This window comes from Podarcis gaigeae (genome assembly GCF_964106915.1).
Source record: "Podarcis gaigeae genome assembly, chromosome: 8".
NCBI classification, from domain to species: Eukaryota; Metazoa; Chordata; class Lepidosauria; order Squamata; family Lacertidae; genus Podarcis; species Podarcis gaigeae.
Window position 1 is genome coordinate 49,547,487 of NC_139684.1, and position 21,579 is coordinate 49,569,065.

The 21,579-nt window shown below is 46.1% G+C and overlaps 1 protein-coding gene across 1 annotated transcript; it reads left to right on the top strand.

The window, feature by feature from the left end:
- Positions 1 to 2,209: 2,209 nt before the first annotated feature.
- DYNLRB2 (dynein light chain roadblock-type 2) lies at positions 2,210 to 8,067 on the top strand (the record flags this gene model as incomplete). The annotated part of the gene is given in 5 exon segments (XM_083752009.1): positions 2,210 to 2,254; positions 3,579 to 3,726; positions 6,919 to 7,086; positions 7,812 to 7,816; positions 7,820 to 8,067. Coding segments are annotated over 5 exon segments (402 nt in total). The 3' UTR covers positions 7,856 to 8,067.
- Positions 8,068 to 21,579: the final 13,512 nt, after the last annotated feature.

Sequence of the window (21,579 nt, forward strand, 5' to 3'; positions counted from 1 at the left end):
TCCAAGCTGCTCAGGAGAGTTTCTTCGTAGTGCTTTCTGTGGATGAGTACTTTCTTCTTTTAGCGTTATGTTTGCTGGAGACCTCCAGGTTACTTTCTGGTGATTTCTGATCTCTATTCTGATTTTTCACCATTCCTATTGCAGTATGAAAGGTTGAATTTGTATGCATATGCAGTCTGAGAGTCCATTTTCCAGGATGCCTATCAGTACCATGTATTTGACGCAATCTTCCTTTTCGTCCCCAAAATCAGTTTTCTACCATTTCATAAGGTGTCTCACAAAGGTTTCCACTGGCTCCCGAGGCCTCTGAACCCTCTAATAGAAACAAGCACTTCCATGAACTACGTCACGCTTGGGAATAAAATGCTCATCAAATATGGCAAAAGCTCTTTCATAATCATCCTTATGATTCTCTTTAGTAAAGGTGAAGTATCAGAAGGTCGGCGGTTCGAATCCCGCAACAGGGTGAGTTCCCGTTGCTCAGTCCCTGCTCCTGCCAACCTAGCAGTTCAAAAGCACGTCAAAGTGCAAGTAGATAAATAGGTACCACTCTGGCGGGAAGGTAAACAGTGCTGGCCACATGACCCTGAAGCTGTAAGCCGGCTCCCTCGGCCAGTAAAGCGAGATGAGCACCGCAACCCCAGAGTCAGCCACAACTGGACCTAATGATCAGGGGTCCCTTTACCTTTTTATCTTAAGTATCTTAAGATGTGGTCAGCTTCCTTTGGTGCTGACATGTGGGGGGGGGGTAATTTACCCCAATGCAGCAGTCTCTTATTGCCCGTAGGGGCGGGGGCACACGTCCTGGGGGTGGGGTGCACCGCCTGCGGGGGTGGGGCGCCCAGCATGGGCGGGGGGCAGCTGTGATGGCACCCTGCTGGGATCGCACTGCCGGTGGCAGTGCGCTCCCCCCACACTCCCCTTCCTCTGCCAGTGGGGGTGGGGCTTCTCCAGCTTTTAATAGTTGCGTAGAAGAGGGGATTTCACCTGCTCAGGTATTCAGCTATTAAAATCTGCAGGGGCCACATCCTCTTTGCTTTCACCTGCCCACCCTACCAAAGAAGGCCTTCCTCTCTATTTAGTGTGTTTAGGATTGCAGCCTCAGACTGAAACCCTGTGTACGTTTAACTCTGAACTTGCTTGCAAAACAAGAGAACTAGTGTACATTTCTTAAGGCTAGGAGAATCTTATGCATGCCTACTCAGAAGTAGCCCCATTGAGCTCACTTCCTAGGTAAGTGTGTTTAAGACAGATAGGGAACCTGTGGCCCTCCAGATGTAAACACATATAATAACACTGACTGTAATACAGTGGCACGTTGGGTTACATACGCTTCAGGCTACATACGCTTCAGGTTGCACACTCCGCTATCCCAGAAATAGTGCTTCAGGTTAAGAACTTTGCTTCAGGATAAGAACAGAAATCAGGCTCCGGTGGGGCGGCAGCAGCAGGAGGTCCCATTAGCTAAAGTGGTGCTTCAGGTTAAGAACAGTTTCAGGTTAAGTACGGACCTCCGGAATGAATTAAGTACTTAACCCGAGGTACCACTGTATACTAACTGCTAGTAGTTGTATGGTTGGTTCACGTTTCCCCAAAGCTTCTGTCATGATAAAACTATTAATATTCCCAGGTGCTTTTCTGACAACACCCTAAAATTACTTGCCCTTTTATGCAAAATGCAGAAAGCAGTATTTGGACGTGATACCTGACAAACACACTTCACTCATTTTCTGCCCTTTTAAAATTTGTGAACAGCTAAAGCAAGAGTGAATGAATTTTAAATGTGACAGCACACAGAAGCAGAGGCAGCAGCAAAACAGTGATTAAAGCTACAGATAGGTAGCCGTGTTGGTCTGCCATAGTCAAAACAAAAAAAATTCCTTCCAGTAGCACCTTAAAGACCAACTAAGTTAGTTCTTGGTATGAGCTTTTGTGTGCATGCACACTTCTTCAGATACCTTCTTCAGGTATCTGAAGAAGTGTGCATGCACACGAAAGCTAATACCAAGAACTAACTTAGTTGGTCTTTAAGGTGCTACTGGAAGGAATTTTTTTTGTAGTGATTAAAGCTGCAATCTTTTGCACACTAATTTGGGGCAAAGCACCCTGATCCAGTACAATTTACTTCTGAGATTAAAAAAAATAAAAGTAGAATTGAGTTGCATGTAATTTGCAAGGTGTGATTGTGTACATACTCTGTGGCGAAGAAATGTGTTGGAATGCTGGTGAAGGTGGTGTGACTAATGAGATTCAGGTAGACGCTGGCAGAGATAGTTACAATGGGATGAACAGATTGTGAGGATATATAGATTTAATGGATTTATATTTGCTTTTAATCAACTGTGTACAATAGAACAGAATCCATATTGCACGCAGAGATATATAGATATAGAAAGTTACATGGATTCGGGTATATATCCCACCCTCATTGCCCTGCCACACTTTTAAGCCAAATAAGGCTTTCAGCATGGCTTGCAGATAACAATCATAAGACAGTCCCTGCTCCGAGGCTCACCGAAAACGAAAAGGGATTGGGAGAGAAGATGGAAAAATATTAAAGACAATATTGACATAATTGTTTTGATATTTGCTGTTTTTATTGCCTTTAACTTGTAAAATACTTTGGGACTTAGATACACACACACACACATACACAAACACACAAAACAACCCACACCCACTTTTCCTGTAAACTGAATAAAACTTTTACAATTAGTACCATTGCTTTATATAGTGCTGGCACTTTTCTCAATTGATATTCAGCCTTTCAGGAAATTATAAATAAAAACAGTGTCATATAACCTGGATTTGATGGATTACTTATTATAGGACTAAAGGTAAAGGTAAAGGGACCCCTGACCATTAGGTCCATTCGGGACCGACTCTGGGGTTGCAGCGCTCATCTCGCTTTATTGCCCGAGGGAGCCGGCGTACAGCTTCCAGGTCATGTGGCCAGCATGACTAAGCCACTTCTGGCGAACCATAGCAGCACATGGAAACGCCGTTTACCTTCCTGCCAGAGTGGTACCTATTTATCTACTTGCACTTTGACATGCTTTCGAACTGCTAGGTTGGCAGGAGCAGGGACCGAACAACGGGAGCTCACCCCATCACAAGGATTCGAACCGCCGACCTTCTGATCAGCAAGCCCAAGAGGCTCAGTGGTTTAGACCACAGCGCCACCCGCATATTATAGTACTACTGTCTCCCAAATCTTGTGGAACCAGTCAAAGAGAACAACAACTGCCAGACTTTTAGAAGACATCTGAAGGCAGCCCTCTTTAGGGAAGCTTTTAATGTTTAATAGATTATTGTATTTTAATATTCTGTTGAAAGCCGCCCAGAGTGGCTGGGGAAACCCAGCCAGATGGGCGGGGTATAAATAAATTATTATTATTATTATTATTATTATTATTATTATTATTATTATTATCCAATGTTAGAGCAGACCCAATGAAATTAATGGTTATGACTAACTTAAAGTCTATTAATTTCAGTGGGTCTGCTCTGATTTTGATTTAGTTGGATACTATCCCATGTTCTGGAGCTGGAGGCCAAATTGGTTAGAAATTGGTTAGAAATCTTGGCTGCTGCCAAAATGTTACGGGCTAGTGCTCACATTTTGTACAGTGATTTTGCTTCTTTTACAGGCAGAGGTAGAAGGAACTTTAAAGAGGATCCAGTCACATAAAGGAGTTATTGGAACTATTGTCATAAATGCAGAAGGTAAAGATCTGCCTTTTGGGTGTTCTTCAAAGTACACTCAACACTTTTTACAAAAAGATGCCTTTTGGAATTTTTCTTTTTATATTTGAAGTCTCCTTTTTAAAAAGGTGACAAAATTAAGGGAACTTTTTATTCTGGTAAGCCTAGATAATGAATTTGGATGCTTGGTTGGGTTAAACTGGAAATCAATGAAGCAAATAAAAAACTTCTATTATATTTAAGCTAATAAAAAAGAGTGTATAAGGTATACGACTAAAGGCAGTGACATGAGTTATGCAGTTATGTTACTCTGCATCAGAAACTAACTTGAATTCATGGTGTAGCTGGTTAGAGCTCTTCTGACTTGCACAGTGCTTCACAAGTTTTATTCAATTTGGCATTCCATCAATAGGACTTCCAATCAAAGTTGACAATACTGGCGCAGTGAACTGAAACAATATAAATCAGCTTATTAGGTTCAATACCACATTCTCATCCAAAATTTATTACATTAAGATATGAAATTAGAAATAGGTTTTCCCTCAGATTTTCATATATGGACATTAAAAAAAATCCATATTCCATGATTATTTGAATTCTTGTAAAATCATAAGCCAGGGATAGGCTGAAGGTAGATAGGGATCTATTGGTAGTTAGTAGGTTGATTTGCAGTAGATCTGCAAGGGTTTCCATCTTCCAAATGTTTTAAAATAGCAACAACAACAAAGTTGCTTTCCCCTTCCAGATTAGGCTATTGAAACGAAGAACGCTGAATGGAAAAACAAGGGGTGGATTTTTGTATGAAACGACTGTGAGCTCAGTTCTGGTACTGAAAAGAAATCCATGGGCTAAGCATCATTTGAAGGCATTCTGCTCCCTCTTTCTAAATCTACACCCATCCCCCACAGCATCTGTCTCCTGTTAGTGCACTTGGGAATTTTGTAAAATCCAAAGTACATCCACAAATTTGCAATCTGCCCACCTCTGCCATAGCGTACTGGAGGAAAGGAGGGCTGTGCACAGGCAGTGTGCTTCCATTCCGGGTCGAGTTACTCAATTCTTCAATCCTTAGCTGAGCCGTTTTGGTTTGGAGTTGTTTTCAGCAGCAGCTTCTCAGAGCATTTAATATTGTTAGAGTACTAAAAGATAAACTGAATTCCTGAGGCAATTATGTAACAGTGGGGTTTTGAACAAAAATACTTTTGCAGTTGGGTTAATTTTAGCAAAGAATGTGGTCTCTTGCACCTGGCAGGCTCATGTGTTTAATGAAACATTTTCTTGGATTGGTGCTGTTTTTCACCCTGGCAGAAATCTTGCTTTAAGCTAAGTGGGTTCTTCTAATTTACAGTTTGAATTCAAAGCTGAGGACTGGTTTCTTTTAATCTGCAGAAGTCATCAGGGTGAATAGTTTATTTGATATCAAGAGGCTGATGGGTACTTTGTGACTTGTGTGTGAGGCCTCAGCATTTTCTTCAAGTTCACAAATGCTGTTTTTAAAAACACTTTTGCCACTTTAACACAGTGGATAAAATCAGTGCTTTTATCTGGGGGTGCTAAAGGGTACACAGTACCAGAACCTCCCTCCCCCCAGCCCAATATTAAAACTGTGGCACTTACTGCAAGAATTTCATGGGGAGTACCAGCACCCTTTTTTTCTATTAAAAAAAAGCACTGGATAAAATTACGGGTTTGTTTGTTTTTGAATTGGTGGCAGCATTACCATTTACTCGAAGTTGGGGGTTCACTCAGTATGTAACTACTGTAATGATCTCAAGTGTCTGTAACCATTTATTATTTTTGTAACTATTTGTCTAGTTACCCCAAATACTGAGATTCTTGAGGGAAGATTCCAGTAGTATCTCCAGATGTCTGTCCCTAATGAACATAAGGGCATACCCTCCAACATTTCTCCGATGAAAATAGGGACATCCTATTCCATTATTACTATTATTATTATTATTATTATTATTATTATTATTATTATTATTTATAAACCACCCATTAAACATTAAATAACTTCCTTCAGATGTCTGTATAGAAGGTTGTATAGTTATCTCCTTGGCTCAGGAGTTGCATAACTTCATACCCTCCAACATTTCTCCGATGAAAATAGGGATGTCCTAAGGAAAAGTGGGACATTCTGGGATCAAATCAGAAACTGGGATGGCTTCTGAAAATCTTGGACTGTCCCTGGAAAATATAGGCACTTGGAGGGTCCGTAAGGACATAAGAGCCCTGCTGGATCAGGCAGCTGACCCTTCTAGTCCAACATCCTTTTCTCACAGTAGCCAACTAGATGCCTGTGGGAAGCTTGTGACCAGGACCTGAGTACAATAGCACATTATCTGGTTGTGATTCTCAGAAACTAGTATTTAAAGGGATAATTCTTTTGGCAGTGGAGGTGAAACATACCTATTTTGGCTAGTAACCATTGATAATAGTTATTCAGTTTAAGCAGAAATGGATATCAAGCTGCATGGAGAAGACTGTTGAAAACTCTTTTTCACAGGGTTGGCCCAAGTAATTTTGATTAAAAGGTAAAGGTACCCCTGCCCGTACGGGCCAGTCTTGCCAGACTCTGGGGTTGTGCACCCATCTCACTCAAGAGGCCGGGGGCCAGCGCTGTCCGGAGACACTTCCGGGTCACGTGCAGGGACGCAGGTGGCGCTGTGGGTAAAAGCCTCAGCGCCTAGGGCTTGCCGATCGAAAGGTCGGCGGTTCGAATCCCTGCGGCGGGGTGTGCTCCCGTCGTTCGGTCCCAGCGCCTGCCAACCTAGCAGTTCGAAAGCACCCCTGGGTGCAAGTAGATAAATAGGGACCGCTTACTAGCGGGAAGGTAAACGGCGTTTCCGGCTCTGGCTCTGGCCGGAGCAGCGATGTCACGCTGGCCACGTGATTTTGATTACAGCCTGACAATCTTAGTCTACAACCTTTGTCTCATAGGTTACTGAAACCTCATTGAAATGCATGGAGTAGGAGTGGCAGTTTACTTCCCAACTGGGTGTCCCTTCTCCTTTTTTCCAGTCTCTGATACAGGGCAGCAAAAGGAGGGAAAAGATTCCCATTTATGATTTAATTGTCTCTCCTCACTGATTGGCTGTTCTTTCTCCAGAGTAAAAATGGCTTTTTCAGAAGTGTCCTTAACCTTGGATGCAGTTTTGGTTCTGATGTTGCCCTGTTTAATCCTAAAGCAGCAAATGACTTCCTTTTCAGGCATCCTAATCAGAACCACTCTCGACAACTCAACCACAGTACAATACGCGGGTCTCCTTCATCAGCTCACAATGAAAGCAAAAAGCACAGTGAGAGATATCGATCCCCAGAATGATCTAACCTTTCTCAGGATTAGATCAAAGAAACATGAAATCATGGTTGCCCCAGGTAATATCTTTTGTCTTCCAAAAGAAAATACTGCTCCAACTGCTGTGTGGGTGGCTTTTGAGGTCCCTTTCATTGCTCCAATGCTGCTGTGAAACATCTGTCTTCCTATTTCAGTTAGGAAGACAAAAGCATAAGGGATGTGCTTGCCTTCAGATCCTTTAATTGCTTAAATAGAGAGGGCCCAGCATTTATCTATCATGTTGTGTGGCAAGGCCAGACTATAGCTGATTGCTGTGCCTGACTAGATGAGAAATTTGTTTGATCTGGTATAAGACTGCTTCCTATGTGTGAGGAACAACCATTTTTCCAAAGCTGGATTTGGCCAATTAGCACATAAAACTGCAGCTACTTACTGTTGGTGACAAATGACTCCCAAACCACCAATCTAACATGGGGCAGATTTGCTTTTAGTACTTGTGTTTGTACATCAAGATGGTATTTGATAAACAATGGCTATTATTATTATTTTTGAAGTGTTTCATTTTGTCTACTGAGTGGGCACAAGCAGCGGTCTTCATTATTTTGCCCAAGGTGAATTCCCCAAAATAGTTAACAATCAATATTGGGTAAAGGATACACCAAATACAATGAAACATTGTAACTATGAAAATATTTGGCTTATAGAACTATTTTCAAAAGTATATTGTAAAAATAAGGAATAGCTGAAATAGAACAAGCTGTAAGGATTTGCCACCACTTTCTTTGTTTATTATCTTTTTCCACAGATAATTAATATCTTCTGATTGTTATCCAAAATCCTTGCGAATAGACCAACCACACCCATTTTATGGGAACTGTGCTACAGTTTTAAAATAACATTTACTACAGATGTCACAGCATACAACTAAGAAACTTTTCCAGTAACTTGTCAGGAAGTTTGCAAGCTAAAATCTCTCATGTGTGCAAATGCATTGCATTTGTAACTGAATTAATGAAAATGTGTGTCTAACTGCTTAAAGGACAATAAACTTAAATGCTTAAGGCATGTGTTAACATTGATTGGGACATGTGTTCTAAAATTAAATAAATCTTTTGAAATAATTAAGCGCAGAGCTAAGGCTATGACTGAAAATCTCATAAAAGCAGCTCTCAAAGCCATTTTCATGTAAACAATCGGAAGTAGGGAATGCAGAATTAAATAATGGTTGCATTTCAACTGATGTTAAACAGGATTATTAAGTCCCTTTGATTTCAGTGGGATTGATTGTTAAACATATGCTCAAGTTTTCCAACTTCAGATTGATTGTGCCCAAAGTAAGTGAATTCAATAATATAGTGAGCTCCTTAGACGGACAGAGCACCCAGTGAGGGTTTTTTCCCCCTCTGATAGAGCTCTAATTAAAAACAACATAAAGCAACTTCCAGAAACTAAACATGCTTTTCCTTATTAATTAATGTCTGCAGTTAGTCTTTGTGCAGTGGCTCACAATGTTTCGGATGCCTGTATGAAATAAACATTTATCAGCAGTTTACAGATAGAAGTGAAATGTAAAACAGATAAAAGTGAAATGTAAAACAAACTACTAGAAATATGACAGGGACCACAAGTTCTGAAGCAAGGCTGCAAGCCTATCGTATTGAACTCAGTCGGGCTTACTTCCAACAGTACTCAAGCAGGTTCAGGCTGCATGACTTCTGAACGAGTGAGGGAATTATTTCAAAGGAATGTATGGAGCACTGCTGAAGCAGGAGGGAAACAAAGGATTTGAGCACAGTGAAGATCTCTTAAGCAGAAGTGCTTGAAGAGGGCGATTCTGTTTCATCACAGAGATGTGCAGCAAGACAGAATGTGATCTCTTTGCAGGCATTCACTTAGCAAAGCAGTATGTTTTAAGATAATATTGAGGTATGATATTTCTGTGGTTGGCTTCATTGAACTAAAAGGTGGGGACTGTTAAATGCTTAGTAACTTCTTAGAGAAGTTTTTAATGTTTGTTGTTTTGTCGTGTTTTTAATATTCTGTTGGGAGCTGCCCAGAGTGGCTAGGGAAACTCAGCCAGATGGGTGGGGTATAAATATTATTATTATTATTATTATTATTATTATTATTATTATTATTAATTACCACAAAACTTAGAAAATCTCTACAACTTCCTTGAAGTTTCTGTTTTCATCCCTTGATAAATATTTCATTTCTAGTAATATAAATATTTCAATTGCATTTCAGCATTCATAAAAAAATTTGTTTGCATTATGATTTAGAAAAAAAGTCAACTTCTAACTTCAAATTCATTCAGTTTATTTGTGGGACATTAAAATGCATAGATTTGTGTTACCGCATAAGCCCAATTAAGCATAAGTCTTACCAAATGTGATTTTCATAATAAAGCATTAGAAAGGGAAAAAATAATAATTCACAGTCAAATGGTCTCAAGGCTTAGCTGATGATTTAAATAATTTAAACTCACTTTACAAAAGGAAAAAATCCCACCTACTAAAAGCTCTTAATTCCAGAAACACACACTAAAAGCTTCTTGCAACAAGAGCCATCCTATTGAACATGCCACATTTTTAGCATGTACACATGCTGCAATTTTTATGTATATATACAGTGGCGTAGCGTGGGGGGTGCAGGGGGGGCCGGCCGCACCGGGCACAACATCTGGGGGTTAGGGTTAGGGGGCGCAAATCCACGGGTTAGGGGGTGCAAATCCATGGTTAGGGGGCGCAAATTACTTGCCTTGCTCCGGGTGCTGACAACCCACGCTACGCCACTGTATATATAACTAGTTTCTTCAGGTCGGAGCGAAACAGTATAAACTTAAAGCATTTGCAGATGACCTAGTTTTGACCCTACAGGAGCCAGAGTCTAGTACGAAAAGGGTATTACAATATTGGGAAATAATAGAAAAAGATGGAGATAATTGGAGGTTGCAGAGTTTGGAGAAATTAAAAGATAAAGTGTGAGATTGGTTACATTATGCTCAGATCAAAGAAATTTTTAAGTTGGATAAAAAGATAGGATTCCAGGTGGAAAAATCAAAGTTAGAAACGGAATTGTTAGAACCTAAGACTAAGGTACTTTCAAGAATGTATAATTTGCTGCTAAAATGGAACACACAAGATGAAACGGTCAAATCGGCTATGATAAAATGGGCACAGGACATAGGGTATAATATCATGTTTGCTGACTGGGAAAGGTTATGGACCACCGGTTTGAAATTCACGGCATGTAATGCCTTGAAAGAAAATATTATGAAAATGATATATAGGTGGTACATGACCCCAGTCAAGCTTGCAAAAATATACCATTTGTCTGATAATAAATGTTGGAAATGTAAAGAAACTGAAGGAACGTTCTTTCACCTCTGGTGGACCTGCCCTAGAGTTAAGGCTTTCTGGGAAATGATATATAACAAGTTGAAAAAGGTATTTAAGTATACCTTCCCTAAGAAACCAGAGGCCTTTCTTTTGGGCATCGTCGGCCAGACGGTGTTAAAGAAGGACCGAACATTTTTTATGTATGCAACAACAGCAGCAAGGATACTTGTCGCTAAGCACTGGAAAACCCAAGATTTGCCCACACTGGAAGAATGGCAGATGCAACTGATAGACTATATGGAGCTAGCAGAAATGACTGGCAGAATCCGAGACCTGGGAGAAGAGGCTGTGGAGGAGGACTGGAAGAAATTTAAGGACAATTTACAAAAATTAAGCTTGTAAGGTCTGGGTTAAATTATCTAAAATTAGGGATACAATATTGGAAAATTATAATATAAGAATTGAAACAAGGTGATAAATTGCTGGGTAAAGCTCGAAAATTTGGAACGCAGGAACGAGAGATGCGAGGAAGTCCAAAGAAGTGAAGAAAATGTGGATATTGAAAAATTATATGTTATTTTGTTTGCTTTTTCTATTGTATTAAGAAAATATTTTATATATATATATATATATATATATATATATATATATATAACTAGTTTCTGCTAGGTAGCAATATTTTTTTATTTTCCATAAAGAATTCTGATGCAGACATCTCAGGGTCATTCCGATACTTTGTAAGATGAAAGTTGCAGTCCTACGAACACTTTACTGAGAGTAAATGCCATTGCATGCACTTACTTCTGAGTAAGCATGCATAGGATTGTGCTTTAAGACTCCAAACATGTACATAGAATAAGTCCTTATTCTTGTTAAACAAACTGCTGCAAATTCTACAAAAAGGAGCAAAATCCAGCTCCTTACTTCTTCTCTGGAACATCTGATCTTTTTAAAGAAATGGGATTTACTTCTACTACTAATCTTAATTATTTGAGAGTTTTAAAGTAAAAGTGTTAAATATAAACATGCCAAACGTAATTTTCTAAAGCCCTCACTGAAAATCAGGGATTCTTACCATCAACTTAAGTATAAAGCTATATGCAGCTCAGAACCCCAGATTCCTCAAGGACCATCTCTCCCAATGTGAACCAGTTCAGACCCTGTAATGGTCATCAGAGGTCCTCCTCCATCTGCCCCTCAGTGGGAGTTTCAGAGGGGCGCAACACAAGGGGGGCCTTTTCTGTAGTGCCCCCCTCCACCTGTGAATGCTTTCCTGGTGAGGTAGACCTGATGCCATCCTTATCTATTTTTGGTCATTGGGAAAAGACTTCACTTTATCAGACTTTTGACCCTGAATTTGAAGGATGGCATTGTGGCCTCTTGTAGTCAGGTAGGATCTGTAAGCCCTGCCTTTTATCTGTACACTTGTGTTTTTGGATTTTTATTTGATGTTATTAATTAGTTTTAATATAAATTGCTTTGTGCCTCTGTGAGAAAAGCAACTAACAAATATAATAATTTTTAAGAATAAGCAATGACTAGTGTCAGGGTTTCAGAGACAGAGAGCGAGGGGGAAGGGTCCCAGGGTGATGAGGAGGAGGACGACAACGACCCGAGGTTGTCTCAGAGTCCGTCAAGCGATTCGGAGGATTCCCAAAAGGGAGCCCCCCTGGCCAGGCCGAGGGGCGATAGAGGGGGAAGCAGTCAGAAGCAGGAGAGCGGAGGGGGAACCCCCAGTGGGAGTTGGAGATCGGGACCGGCTCCTCTGTCGGAACGGAGTGAAAGGGGTGGAGTTACCAGTGTGTCAGAAAGAGCAGAACAGGAAACAAAGGGGAGAAAGAGTTCGGAGCAAGACGTCCTGCCGGGAGGGGTGGAGAGTAGCACCGAGAGCAGCGTAACTGTCGAAAGGAAGGTCAGAGGCAACGTACGCGCGCCAAGTTCAAATGTGGAGGCGCGCGGAAGTGAGGAGAGTCCTGGGGAGGAGCCTGGTCCCAAAGCGCGAAGGAGGGGGGAGCAGGCATCAGAGGACTCAGCCTCTGGGGAGTCCCGGAGGGAGGGAACACAGGGGGGCAGGAAGACCCTGCGGAAAAGGAAGGAGAGGAAAAGGTGGAGCAGTACAAGCCTCTTAAACTGGTGCAGAGGCGGGACGGATTCAGAGGGGACTTCTACGATCTAAGAGTAACAGATCCGGAGCCACGGAGCTTGGATGTAATGCCAACAATGTTCTTCAATAAAACCTTTTGTATATAACTTGGACTGGACTTTGGTCTCTTGTGAGCTGGGACCACGGGTGGCTCTGACAGTAAGTCCCCTCCCAAAGAACGCAAAAAATTTTTTTGCAAAGCTCACAAACGGTGACAGCCATGAGTGCGGAGGATCAGCTGACAGCGCTGCAAACTACAGTTTCCGAACTCACCACTGCAGTCCTTGCGTCTCAGAAGAAGCATGACGAAATGGAGAAGCGCTGCCAGGACCTGCAAACAAGGTGGGAGCGTGCAAGCAGGGAAGGTTTCCCAGGGTCCAGATCAGAGGGAATTGGACTTGGAAGGCGGGGGGACAGTCTAGTCACCCACTTCGATGGGAACCTGAAGCACTACCCCAGTTTCAGAGCAGACGTCTTGTATGCACTGCACTTGCTTCGTCATGATTTTAAAGATGAGGAGGAGAAAGTGGGATTTATTATTTCTCATTTGCATGGGGAGGCCAGAGCGTGGTTGCGCAATTTGTGGCGTGAAGATGGCCCTGCCCGCCGCGATTCTGATGAATTCATTAAAGCGATGGATGCGTGCTTTCAGTCAACCGTGGATTTGGATCTTGCGCGCAAGGAAATATTTGGACTGCGGCAAGGCAAAGCCACTGTGCGTCAGTACCTGTCAGGGAACTGCCATCGGAGTTAGAGGTGCTGGACAGGCTCCAGCAGAGTAGGAGAGACTCTGCAGCAGAAGCAGGAACCAGCAGGGGGAGTGCAGGAGTTACAGCGGAGGGGAGGCTCTCAGACGCTTCTAGTGAGAATAGTGAAGAGGTAACTAGACCCCCTTTAGGAATTCCCTCCCTTCGCCGGAAACTGTCACGCAGAGAGTCACGAAAGCGCATGTCCGTCAAACAGCTTTTATGTTGGCGTAAGTTCCATAGACGCCCACTGTCAGATTCTACCAGCGACTGACGGAGTCATGCTTTTGGGGGCTCCGTTAGTGCCTGGGTTTGGATGACCGGCCAAACCCCAGCGGGATCAAGCTTTTACGCACAAGCAGCTCATTATCCCATCACAGCAATCTGACAGTCTCCGAAAGCTGTTTGTGCAAGCAGAGGGCATCATGAGTGAACCAGCAGGAACCGGGGCAGCTGGAGCTGGAGCAGATCCAAGCCTGGAAGAAAGGTACAGGGCGTTGGAGGTCCAGCTCGCACTGCAAACGGCGAGGCTGGAGGAGAGGAGGGCTCAAGATGCAGATAAGGGGAAAACCACCCCACTTGCCAGAAGGGTGCCTGGATTGGTGCAGAAATTTGGGGGGAATCCCAGGAACTATCAAGCCTTTAGAACAGAGATGCAATATGCTCTCAATCTACTGTTTGATGACTTCCCCGATGAGAACTCTAGAGTGGCGTACGTGATTGGCCATCTAGAGGGAGGGGCGAGGGACTGGGTTCGCCCCCTGATGGCAGCCAATAATGAAATCTTAAAGGACACAATGAAGTTTTTTCGCGCCATGGACTTGATGTTTTCCAGCGAGATTGAGCAGGGGATGGTGCGCAGGGAGTTGATGGCTTGTAAACAGGGGAGCCGATCTGTACGTGAGTACTGGACTGAGTTCACCATGCTGATTCATAGACTGGGGTGGAACCTTGCTAGTGAACCTATTCAAATGCTATTTGAAGAAGGTCTCTCTCCGGCAGTGAAAGATGAACTTTCCCGGGCGCCTAGGGCGGAGTCTATGGACCAGCTGACTAAATCAGTGCTGTCCATAGGAGCACGCCAGGAGGCTAGAGCTTTGGAAAAGCGGGAAGGAAAGGGGGAACGTTGGAAGGACTTCCGCATTCCAGAGATTCCGGAGCAGCCTTTCCCGCCAGCAGAGCCGATGGAACTTGGAGCAGCGCGCGCGCGCACAGTTTCAAACACCAGTGAAGGGCGGAAGAAGGAGGGAAAGAGCGGCAAGAGATGCTATCTCTGCCAACAGCCAGGTCACTTTGCCAGAGTCTGTCCGCAAAGGAAGGAATGGCAAGGGATGGCAGGAACTGTTGGGGGGAAGGAGGAGGATGAAATGAAGGAGCAAGTAAAAGCCAACGCCTGGTTGCCAACATCGGGGCACAGCAGCCAGGCCAGGGAGTAGTGAACGTGCCCACGCCGGAACCCCCAAGACCAGCACTTGTGATAGAGGTGTTGCTGGAACTGGCAAACGGACACCCACTAAAGATAAGAGCGCTATTGGACTCAGGTAGCTCATGTAATTTCATGAGTAAGGAGTTTGCAGCTGAGCACCAGATACAGACTATCCCATTAAGTAAGCCTTTGCAGGTTACCACGATTGATGGGAGGGAGCTGTTGGGAGGAGAAGTGAGCCAACAGACTGTACCAATGATAATGAGGGTGGCACGGCACACAGAACTGATAGCGTTTAACGTAGCCACCCTGGGAGGAGCCCCTATTATCTTGGGAATGAGCTGGCTGGCACTACATGATCCGCTAGTAGGCTGGCATCAGCGCGTGGTTTCCTTTGGATCAGCACATTGCCTAGAACACTGCAAGGAGGGAGAGGCCCAGGCAGGCAGCAGGGCCACTCTAGCAGGGGTGGAAGTGATGGACAAGGGGAAGGTGCCACCACAATACGCTGACTTGATTGACGTATTCAGTGAAAAGGAAGCGGATAAATTGCCCCCGCACAGACCCTTTGACTGTCAAATTACCTTACTCCCAGGAGCACAATTGCCAGTGGGGAAGCTGTATGCAATGTCAGACAGTGAGATGCAGGAGTTAAGGGAGTTCATTGACAAGAATCTCAAGAGAGGTTTCATCAGAGAGTCACGAGCGGTGGGGGGCAGTCCAGTGTTCTTTGTGGACAAAAAAAACACGGGCAAGCCCAGACTTGTGTGTGATTTCAGGTCCCTGAATGCAGTGTCAGAACCAGTGACTTTCCCTATGCCTAGAATTGATGACATTCTGACACAGGTGAGAAAAGGGAAGATTTTTACCAAGCTGGACCTTAGGGGGGCATATAACTTGATACGTGTGAGGAAGGGGGATGAGTGGAAGACCACTATGTTCACCCCCTTGGGGGCGTTTGAGTACCTCGTTATGCCTTTCGGATTACAAGGAGGCTCCGCCTGTTTTCAATCATTCATGAATCACGTCCTGGGGCCATTGCTCTACAAGAACTGCGTAGCGTTCTTAGATGACGTCCTGGTGTACTCAGAGAATGAGGAGCAGCATGTGCGAGATGTAAGAGAGGTACTGAGCAAACTGCGAGAAAACCGGCTGTGGGTGAAACTGGAGAAGTGTCAGTTTCATACTAGGGAGGTGGAATTCCTGGGGTACCGGTTGTCTGACAAGGGATTGGCCATGGATCCCAGCAAGGTTCAAGCGGTACTGGAATGGAAAACACCAAAGACCAAGAAGGACGTGCAAAGGTTCCTGGGGTTCGGAAACTTCTATAGGAAGTTCATCAAAAACTTTGCCCATTTGACCGCGCCCATCACAGATTGTCTTAGTAGCAAAAAGAAATTTGTTTGGACGGAAGAAGCGCAGCGGGCGTTCGAACGCCTAAAGCAGGTGTTTGCGTCGGAAGAACAGCTTCTGCACGTGGATCTACAACAACCAATGAGAGTGGAGACTGACGCGTCAGACCGAGCAGTGGGGGCCGTGCTTCTCCAGCCGGGAAAGGATACGTCGGAATGGAGACCGTGTGCATTCTTTTCGCGGAAATTGAACAAATCCGAGAGGAACTACACAGTGTACGACAGAGAACTGCTCGCCATTCATGAAGCATTCCGGAAATGGCGGCACTTGCTGATTGGGGCGCAACACAAGGTTCAAGTCCGAACTGACCACAAAAATCTGGAATATTGGAGAACAGCCCGTGTCCTGAACCAGAGACAAGTGCGATGGGCCCAGGAGTTCTCCAAATTCCACTTTGAGATTCGTTACGTGCCAGGTTCAGAGAACGTGAGAGCGGATGCCCTTTCCAGGAAACCTGAGTACTTAGAGGGGGAGGGAGCGCCTGAGGCAAGGCATGTAATCTCCGAAGACCGCTGGGTGTGTGGGGCGGCATTGGTGGGGCAAAGGGAACTGATGGAAGGTACGGAGAACGATGAATACGCCCAAGAGAAACTCAGAGAACTCAGGAGGACAGAAGAGAACACAGGGGGATTTGAAGAAAAGAACGGGGCGTTGTATTACAAAGGGGCACTGTACATACCAGATGGGGAACTGAGGGGCAGAGTACTCAAGCAGTTGCATGACAGCCCCACAGCGGGACATTTTGGACAGCACAAAACCATGTGGTTGGTTACCAGGGAGTTTTGGTGGCCCAAGGTGAGGGAGGACGTGCGGGAATATGTTAGGGGTTGCGACAGGTGTCAGCGAGCAAAAGGAGAGAGGGTGGCGCCAGCGGGGCTATTACAACCCTTACCCACGCCAGAAAGGCCTTGGGAGGCAGTATCCATAGATTTTATGACGGACCTGCCAAAATCCAAAGGCAAAACAGCTGTTATGGTGGTGGTAGATCTATTAACCAAAATGTGTCATTTTATAGCCTGTTCACATGCGGTTACAGCGGAGGAGACCGCCAAGTTGTTTGTAGAGCATATTTTCAGGTTGCATGGCGCCCCCTTGAGGGTGGTCAGTGACAGAGGCAAACAATTTACTTCCAGGTTCTGGAGGAAACTTATGAGCTTACTGCAAGTAGAACTCAATTTCTCCACTGCCCGACACCCAGAAACTAATGGGCAAGCGGAAAGGGCAAACGGCATTTTGCAACAATACCTGAGGTGTTATGTAAAGGACAGAGAAAATGATTGGGTAGATAAGCTACCGCTGGCCGAATTTGCCTACAACAACGCGGAGAATGTGTCCACAGGGATGAGTCCTTTCCTGGCAAACTATGGGTGCCATCCCCGGGCATTCCCAGGAGAGGGGGGGGGAGAGATGGAGCGTGCCGGCAGCGGAACATTTTTTTGAAGAGATGGAAGCGATCCACCGTCAGCTTCAACTTAACTTAGAGAGAGCCAAGGAAGAATATAAGAAGCAAGCAGACAGAAATAGGAGGGAAGGTGAAATCATAAGGGTGGGAGACCGAGTGTGGTTGTCCACCCAAGGACTACCGTTCAAGGGTGGGAGTAAGAAATTGAGACCCAAGAAATTGGGACCCTTTGAGGTCATACAGCAGGTCAACCCAGTATCATTCAAACTCAGACTGCCCAGTCACATGAAATTACACCCAGTATTTCACAGGTCATTACTGTCGCCGTACCGAGAGGGACGTGAGTGGGGGGAGCGTGAGAGAGAGGCCACCCAAACGCTCGTGATAGAAGAGAGAGAGCGCGACATGAACGTGGCAGGAATCATTGATTCCAGGTGGAAGGGGAATCAGGTGGAATATCTGGTAGAATGGGAGGGGGAAGTAGAGTCGGAAAACACTTGGGTGCCAGCAGAGGTAGTGAATGACGAGATCTTAATAGAAACATTTCATCAGCGTTTCCCAAGAAAACCGCAACCCGTGGCACGATTTAGAAGGGAACACTTTGGGACCACCGATGAGGAGGGAGAGTTTGAAGGGTTCCCAGAGTCAGGGGTGGGTGAGGAAGCTGCCTCCGACGAAGAAGAAGAAGACGGGGAGAGAGATGGGACGCCGTGGCTAGAAGTGTTTGAATCCTCTGATGACGAGGATTGCCCTTTCAGGGGCTTTCCGCCCTCACCGCCAGTGGGAGAGGAGGCGGGAGGGGGTGAAGGGGGGCCTGGGGGGGAGGTGGATGTCAGGGAACTGCCATCGGAGTTAGAGGTGCTGGACAGGCTCCAGCAGAGTAGGAGAGACTCTGCAGCAGAAGCAGGAACCAGCAGGGGGAGTGCAGGAGTTACAGCGGAGGGGAGGCTCTCAGACGCTTCTAGTGAGAATAGTGAAGAGGTAACTAGACCCCCTTTAGGAATTCCCTCCCTTCGCCGGAAACTGTCACGCAGAGAGTCACGAAAGCGCATGTCCGTCAAACAGCTTTTATGTTGGCGTAAGTTCCGTAGACGCCCACTGTCAGATTCTACCAGCGACTGACGGAGTCATGCTTTTGGGGGCTCCGTTAGTGCCTGGGTTTGGATGACCGGCCAAACCCCAGCGGGATCAAGCTTTTACGCACAAGCAGCTCATTATCCCATCACAGTACCATTCCAGATTTTTTGCGTTACTGACTGCGTTACGCTGGGAAAAAGACTGCACACCTGTGAGGGATTTGTTCTGGGAGGGTCTCAGCGGTCCCATAAAGGATGAGCTTGCCAGGGGAGACAGACCTCAAACCCTGGAGGAGGTGGTGCAGAGGGCTCTTGCGATAGGGATACGACACGAGGGACGTCCTTGGCACAATGAGGAAGAACGTCAGGTGCGTGCACCAGCAAGGACGTCTCCTTTCATCCCCAGGGATTTCGGCCAGGCACATCCCTCGCCGCTGGTGAGGCAGGGGGAGGAGCCGATGGAAATTGGTGGTGCTAAGGCTCAAGCAACAGCCAGAGCCCCAGCTTCCGGTCCAGTAAAGGCGAAGCCTCCTAGAGGGACCAGGAAGTGTTACATCTGTGACAGTGCACTGCACATGGCGAAAGAGTGCCCCCAGAGGCTCCAGAAGCACACTGCAGCTTTAGCAACAGTAGCAGCAGAAGTGATCCAAGAAGAGGAACCTCAGGGAAACGACAATGCCTGGCTGGAAGCATAATTGCTGGGGCTCAGCCTGGCGAATCTATAGAACAGTCCCCAGCGTCTTTGCAACCCACAGACCCTTTGCCACCCAAGCCAGCGGTGCAGCTCACCGCAACACTTCAGTTGCCGAATGGGACCACCCTAGAAGTGCCCATCACGATCGATTCTGGGAGCAACGCCGATTTCGTGGGGATGCAGTTCGTCAAGCAGCATCGCATAGCGCTTCTGCCCGCCACAACGCCTCTGAACGTAGTCACGGTGGATGGCAGGAAATTGCTAGGAGGGCAAGTTGTGCAACAGACACCTCCCATGGTGATGCGTATTGGAGATCACCGAGAAGTCATTAGCTTCAATGTCACCCACCTGTCTGACACGCCTATAGTATTAGGCATGAGTTGGCTGGAGAGACACAGTCCTGCTGTAGCGTGGTACCAACGCCAGATCACCTTTTGCTCATCGTACTGTGCTCAAAATTGCATCCAGTCCTGCCAGGAGGAGGGGGCTGAGCAGCAGCTGCGACTTGGCATGGTGCAGGCAGTACCTAGCAAGTACGAAGGGTTCCTGGAGGTTTTCTGCGAGAAGGAAGCTGACCAGTTGCCGCCCCACAGACCTTATGATTGTGCCATCGACCTGTTGCCGGGGGCGCAGCTGCCGACTGCGAAACTGTATTCCATGTCTGAGGACGAGATGCAAGAACTCAGAGAGTTCATAGAGCACAATTTGAAGCGTGGATTCATCCGGGAATCTAAAGCAGTGGGGGGCAGTCCTGTGTTCTTTGTGAAGAAGAAGGACACGCCCCAAAAAAGACTTATTGTGGACTATCGGACCATAAACAGTATGACCAAACCCAAGGCCTTCCCCATGCCCAAGATTGATGATCTCCTAGCGACCGTGCGGAAGGGGAAGATCTTCACTAAATTGGATCTGCGTGGAGCGTATAACCTCATACGCATCCGGGAGGGCGATGAGTGGAAGACGGCCATGTTCACGCCTCTGGGCATGTATGAATACAGAGTTATGCCGTTTGGCCTCCAAAATGGATCTCACGTCTTCCAAGCCTTTATGCATCACGTGCTAGCGGGACTCCTCTACAAGAAATGTGTGTGTTTTCTCGACGACATCCTGATCTTTTCGGAAACGGAAGAGGCCCATGAGAGGGACGTAAAGGAAGTCCTGCAGAGACTACGGGAAAACAGGCTCTACGCCAAGTTAGAGAAGTGCCAGTTTGATGTGACGGAGGTGGATTTCCTAGGCTACAAGCTGTCCGACAAGGGGCTGGCCATGGACAGCGTCAAGGTCCGCGCGGTGTTGGACTGGAAGAGCCCACGCAATCGGAAGGAAGTCCAGAGATTCGTCGGTTTCGCCAATTTCTACCGCAAATTCATCAGAGGTTTTGCAAAGGAGACGGCAGCCATCACGGACACTCTGAGTTCCAAGAAGAAGAAGTTCGTTTGGACGGAACAGGCGGAGCGCTCTTTTCGGAAGCTTAAAAGCCTTTTCGCCTCCGAGGAGCAGCTGCTGCATGTGAATCCAGGCAGGCCCATGCGAGTAGAAACCGACGCGTCAGACAGAGCGGTTGGAGCCGTACTCCTACAAGAAGATTCGCAAGGGAACTGGAGACCCGGTGCCTTTTACTCCCGAAAGCTCAGCAAGGCGGAGCAAAACTACACCATATGGGACAGGGAGCTGTTAGCCATTCACACAGCTTTCAAAGCGTGGCGACACTTCCTCATAGGAGCCAAGCACACAGTACAGGTCCGCACGGACCACAAGAACCTAGAGTATTGGCGCACGGCGAAGCTCCAGAGCCAGAGACACATGCGCTGGGCGGAATTCTTCGCGGATTTCGACTTCCGAATAGAGTACATCCCGGGAGATTCCAACGTTATAGCCGATGCGCTCTCCAGGAAACCGCAATATCTCGATGAAGCGGCGCCAGTAGCGGCCAAGCACATTTTCGCGCCGCAGGCGTGGGCGTGCGCTGCCATCACAGTAGACCTGGACGCGGTGCGACGCGCGTTGCAAGTAGATCAGTTCGCGCAATCCAAGATGGAGGAGTTGCGCAGAGGTTTGCAGAGAGACGAAGAGTTCCAACTACGCGACGGGCTGTTAACTCGCAAAGGTGCCCTCTACGTACCAAGCGACGAGCTTCGCGCAAAGGTTCTGCAGCAGTTGCACGACGCCCCCAGTGCGGGCCATTTCGGCAAGGAGAAGACAATAGAACTGGTGGCAAGAGACTTTTGGTGGCCACGGATGCGTGGAGAGGTAGCGGATTACGTCGCCAGGTGTGACACTTGTCAAAGGTCCAAGCCAGTACACCAGAAGCCAGCGGGGCTGCTGGAACCGC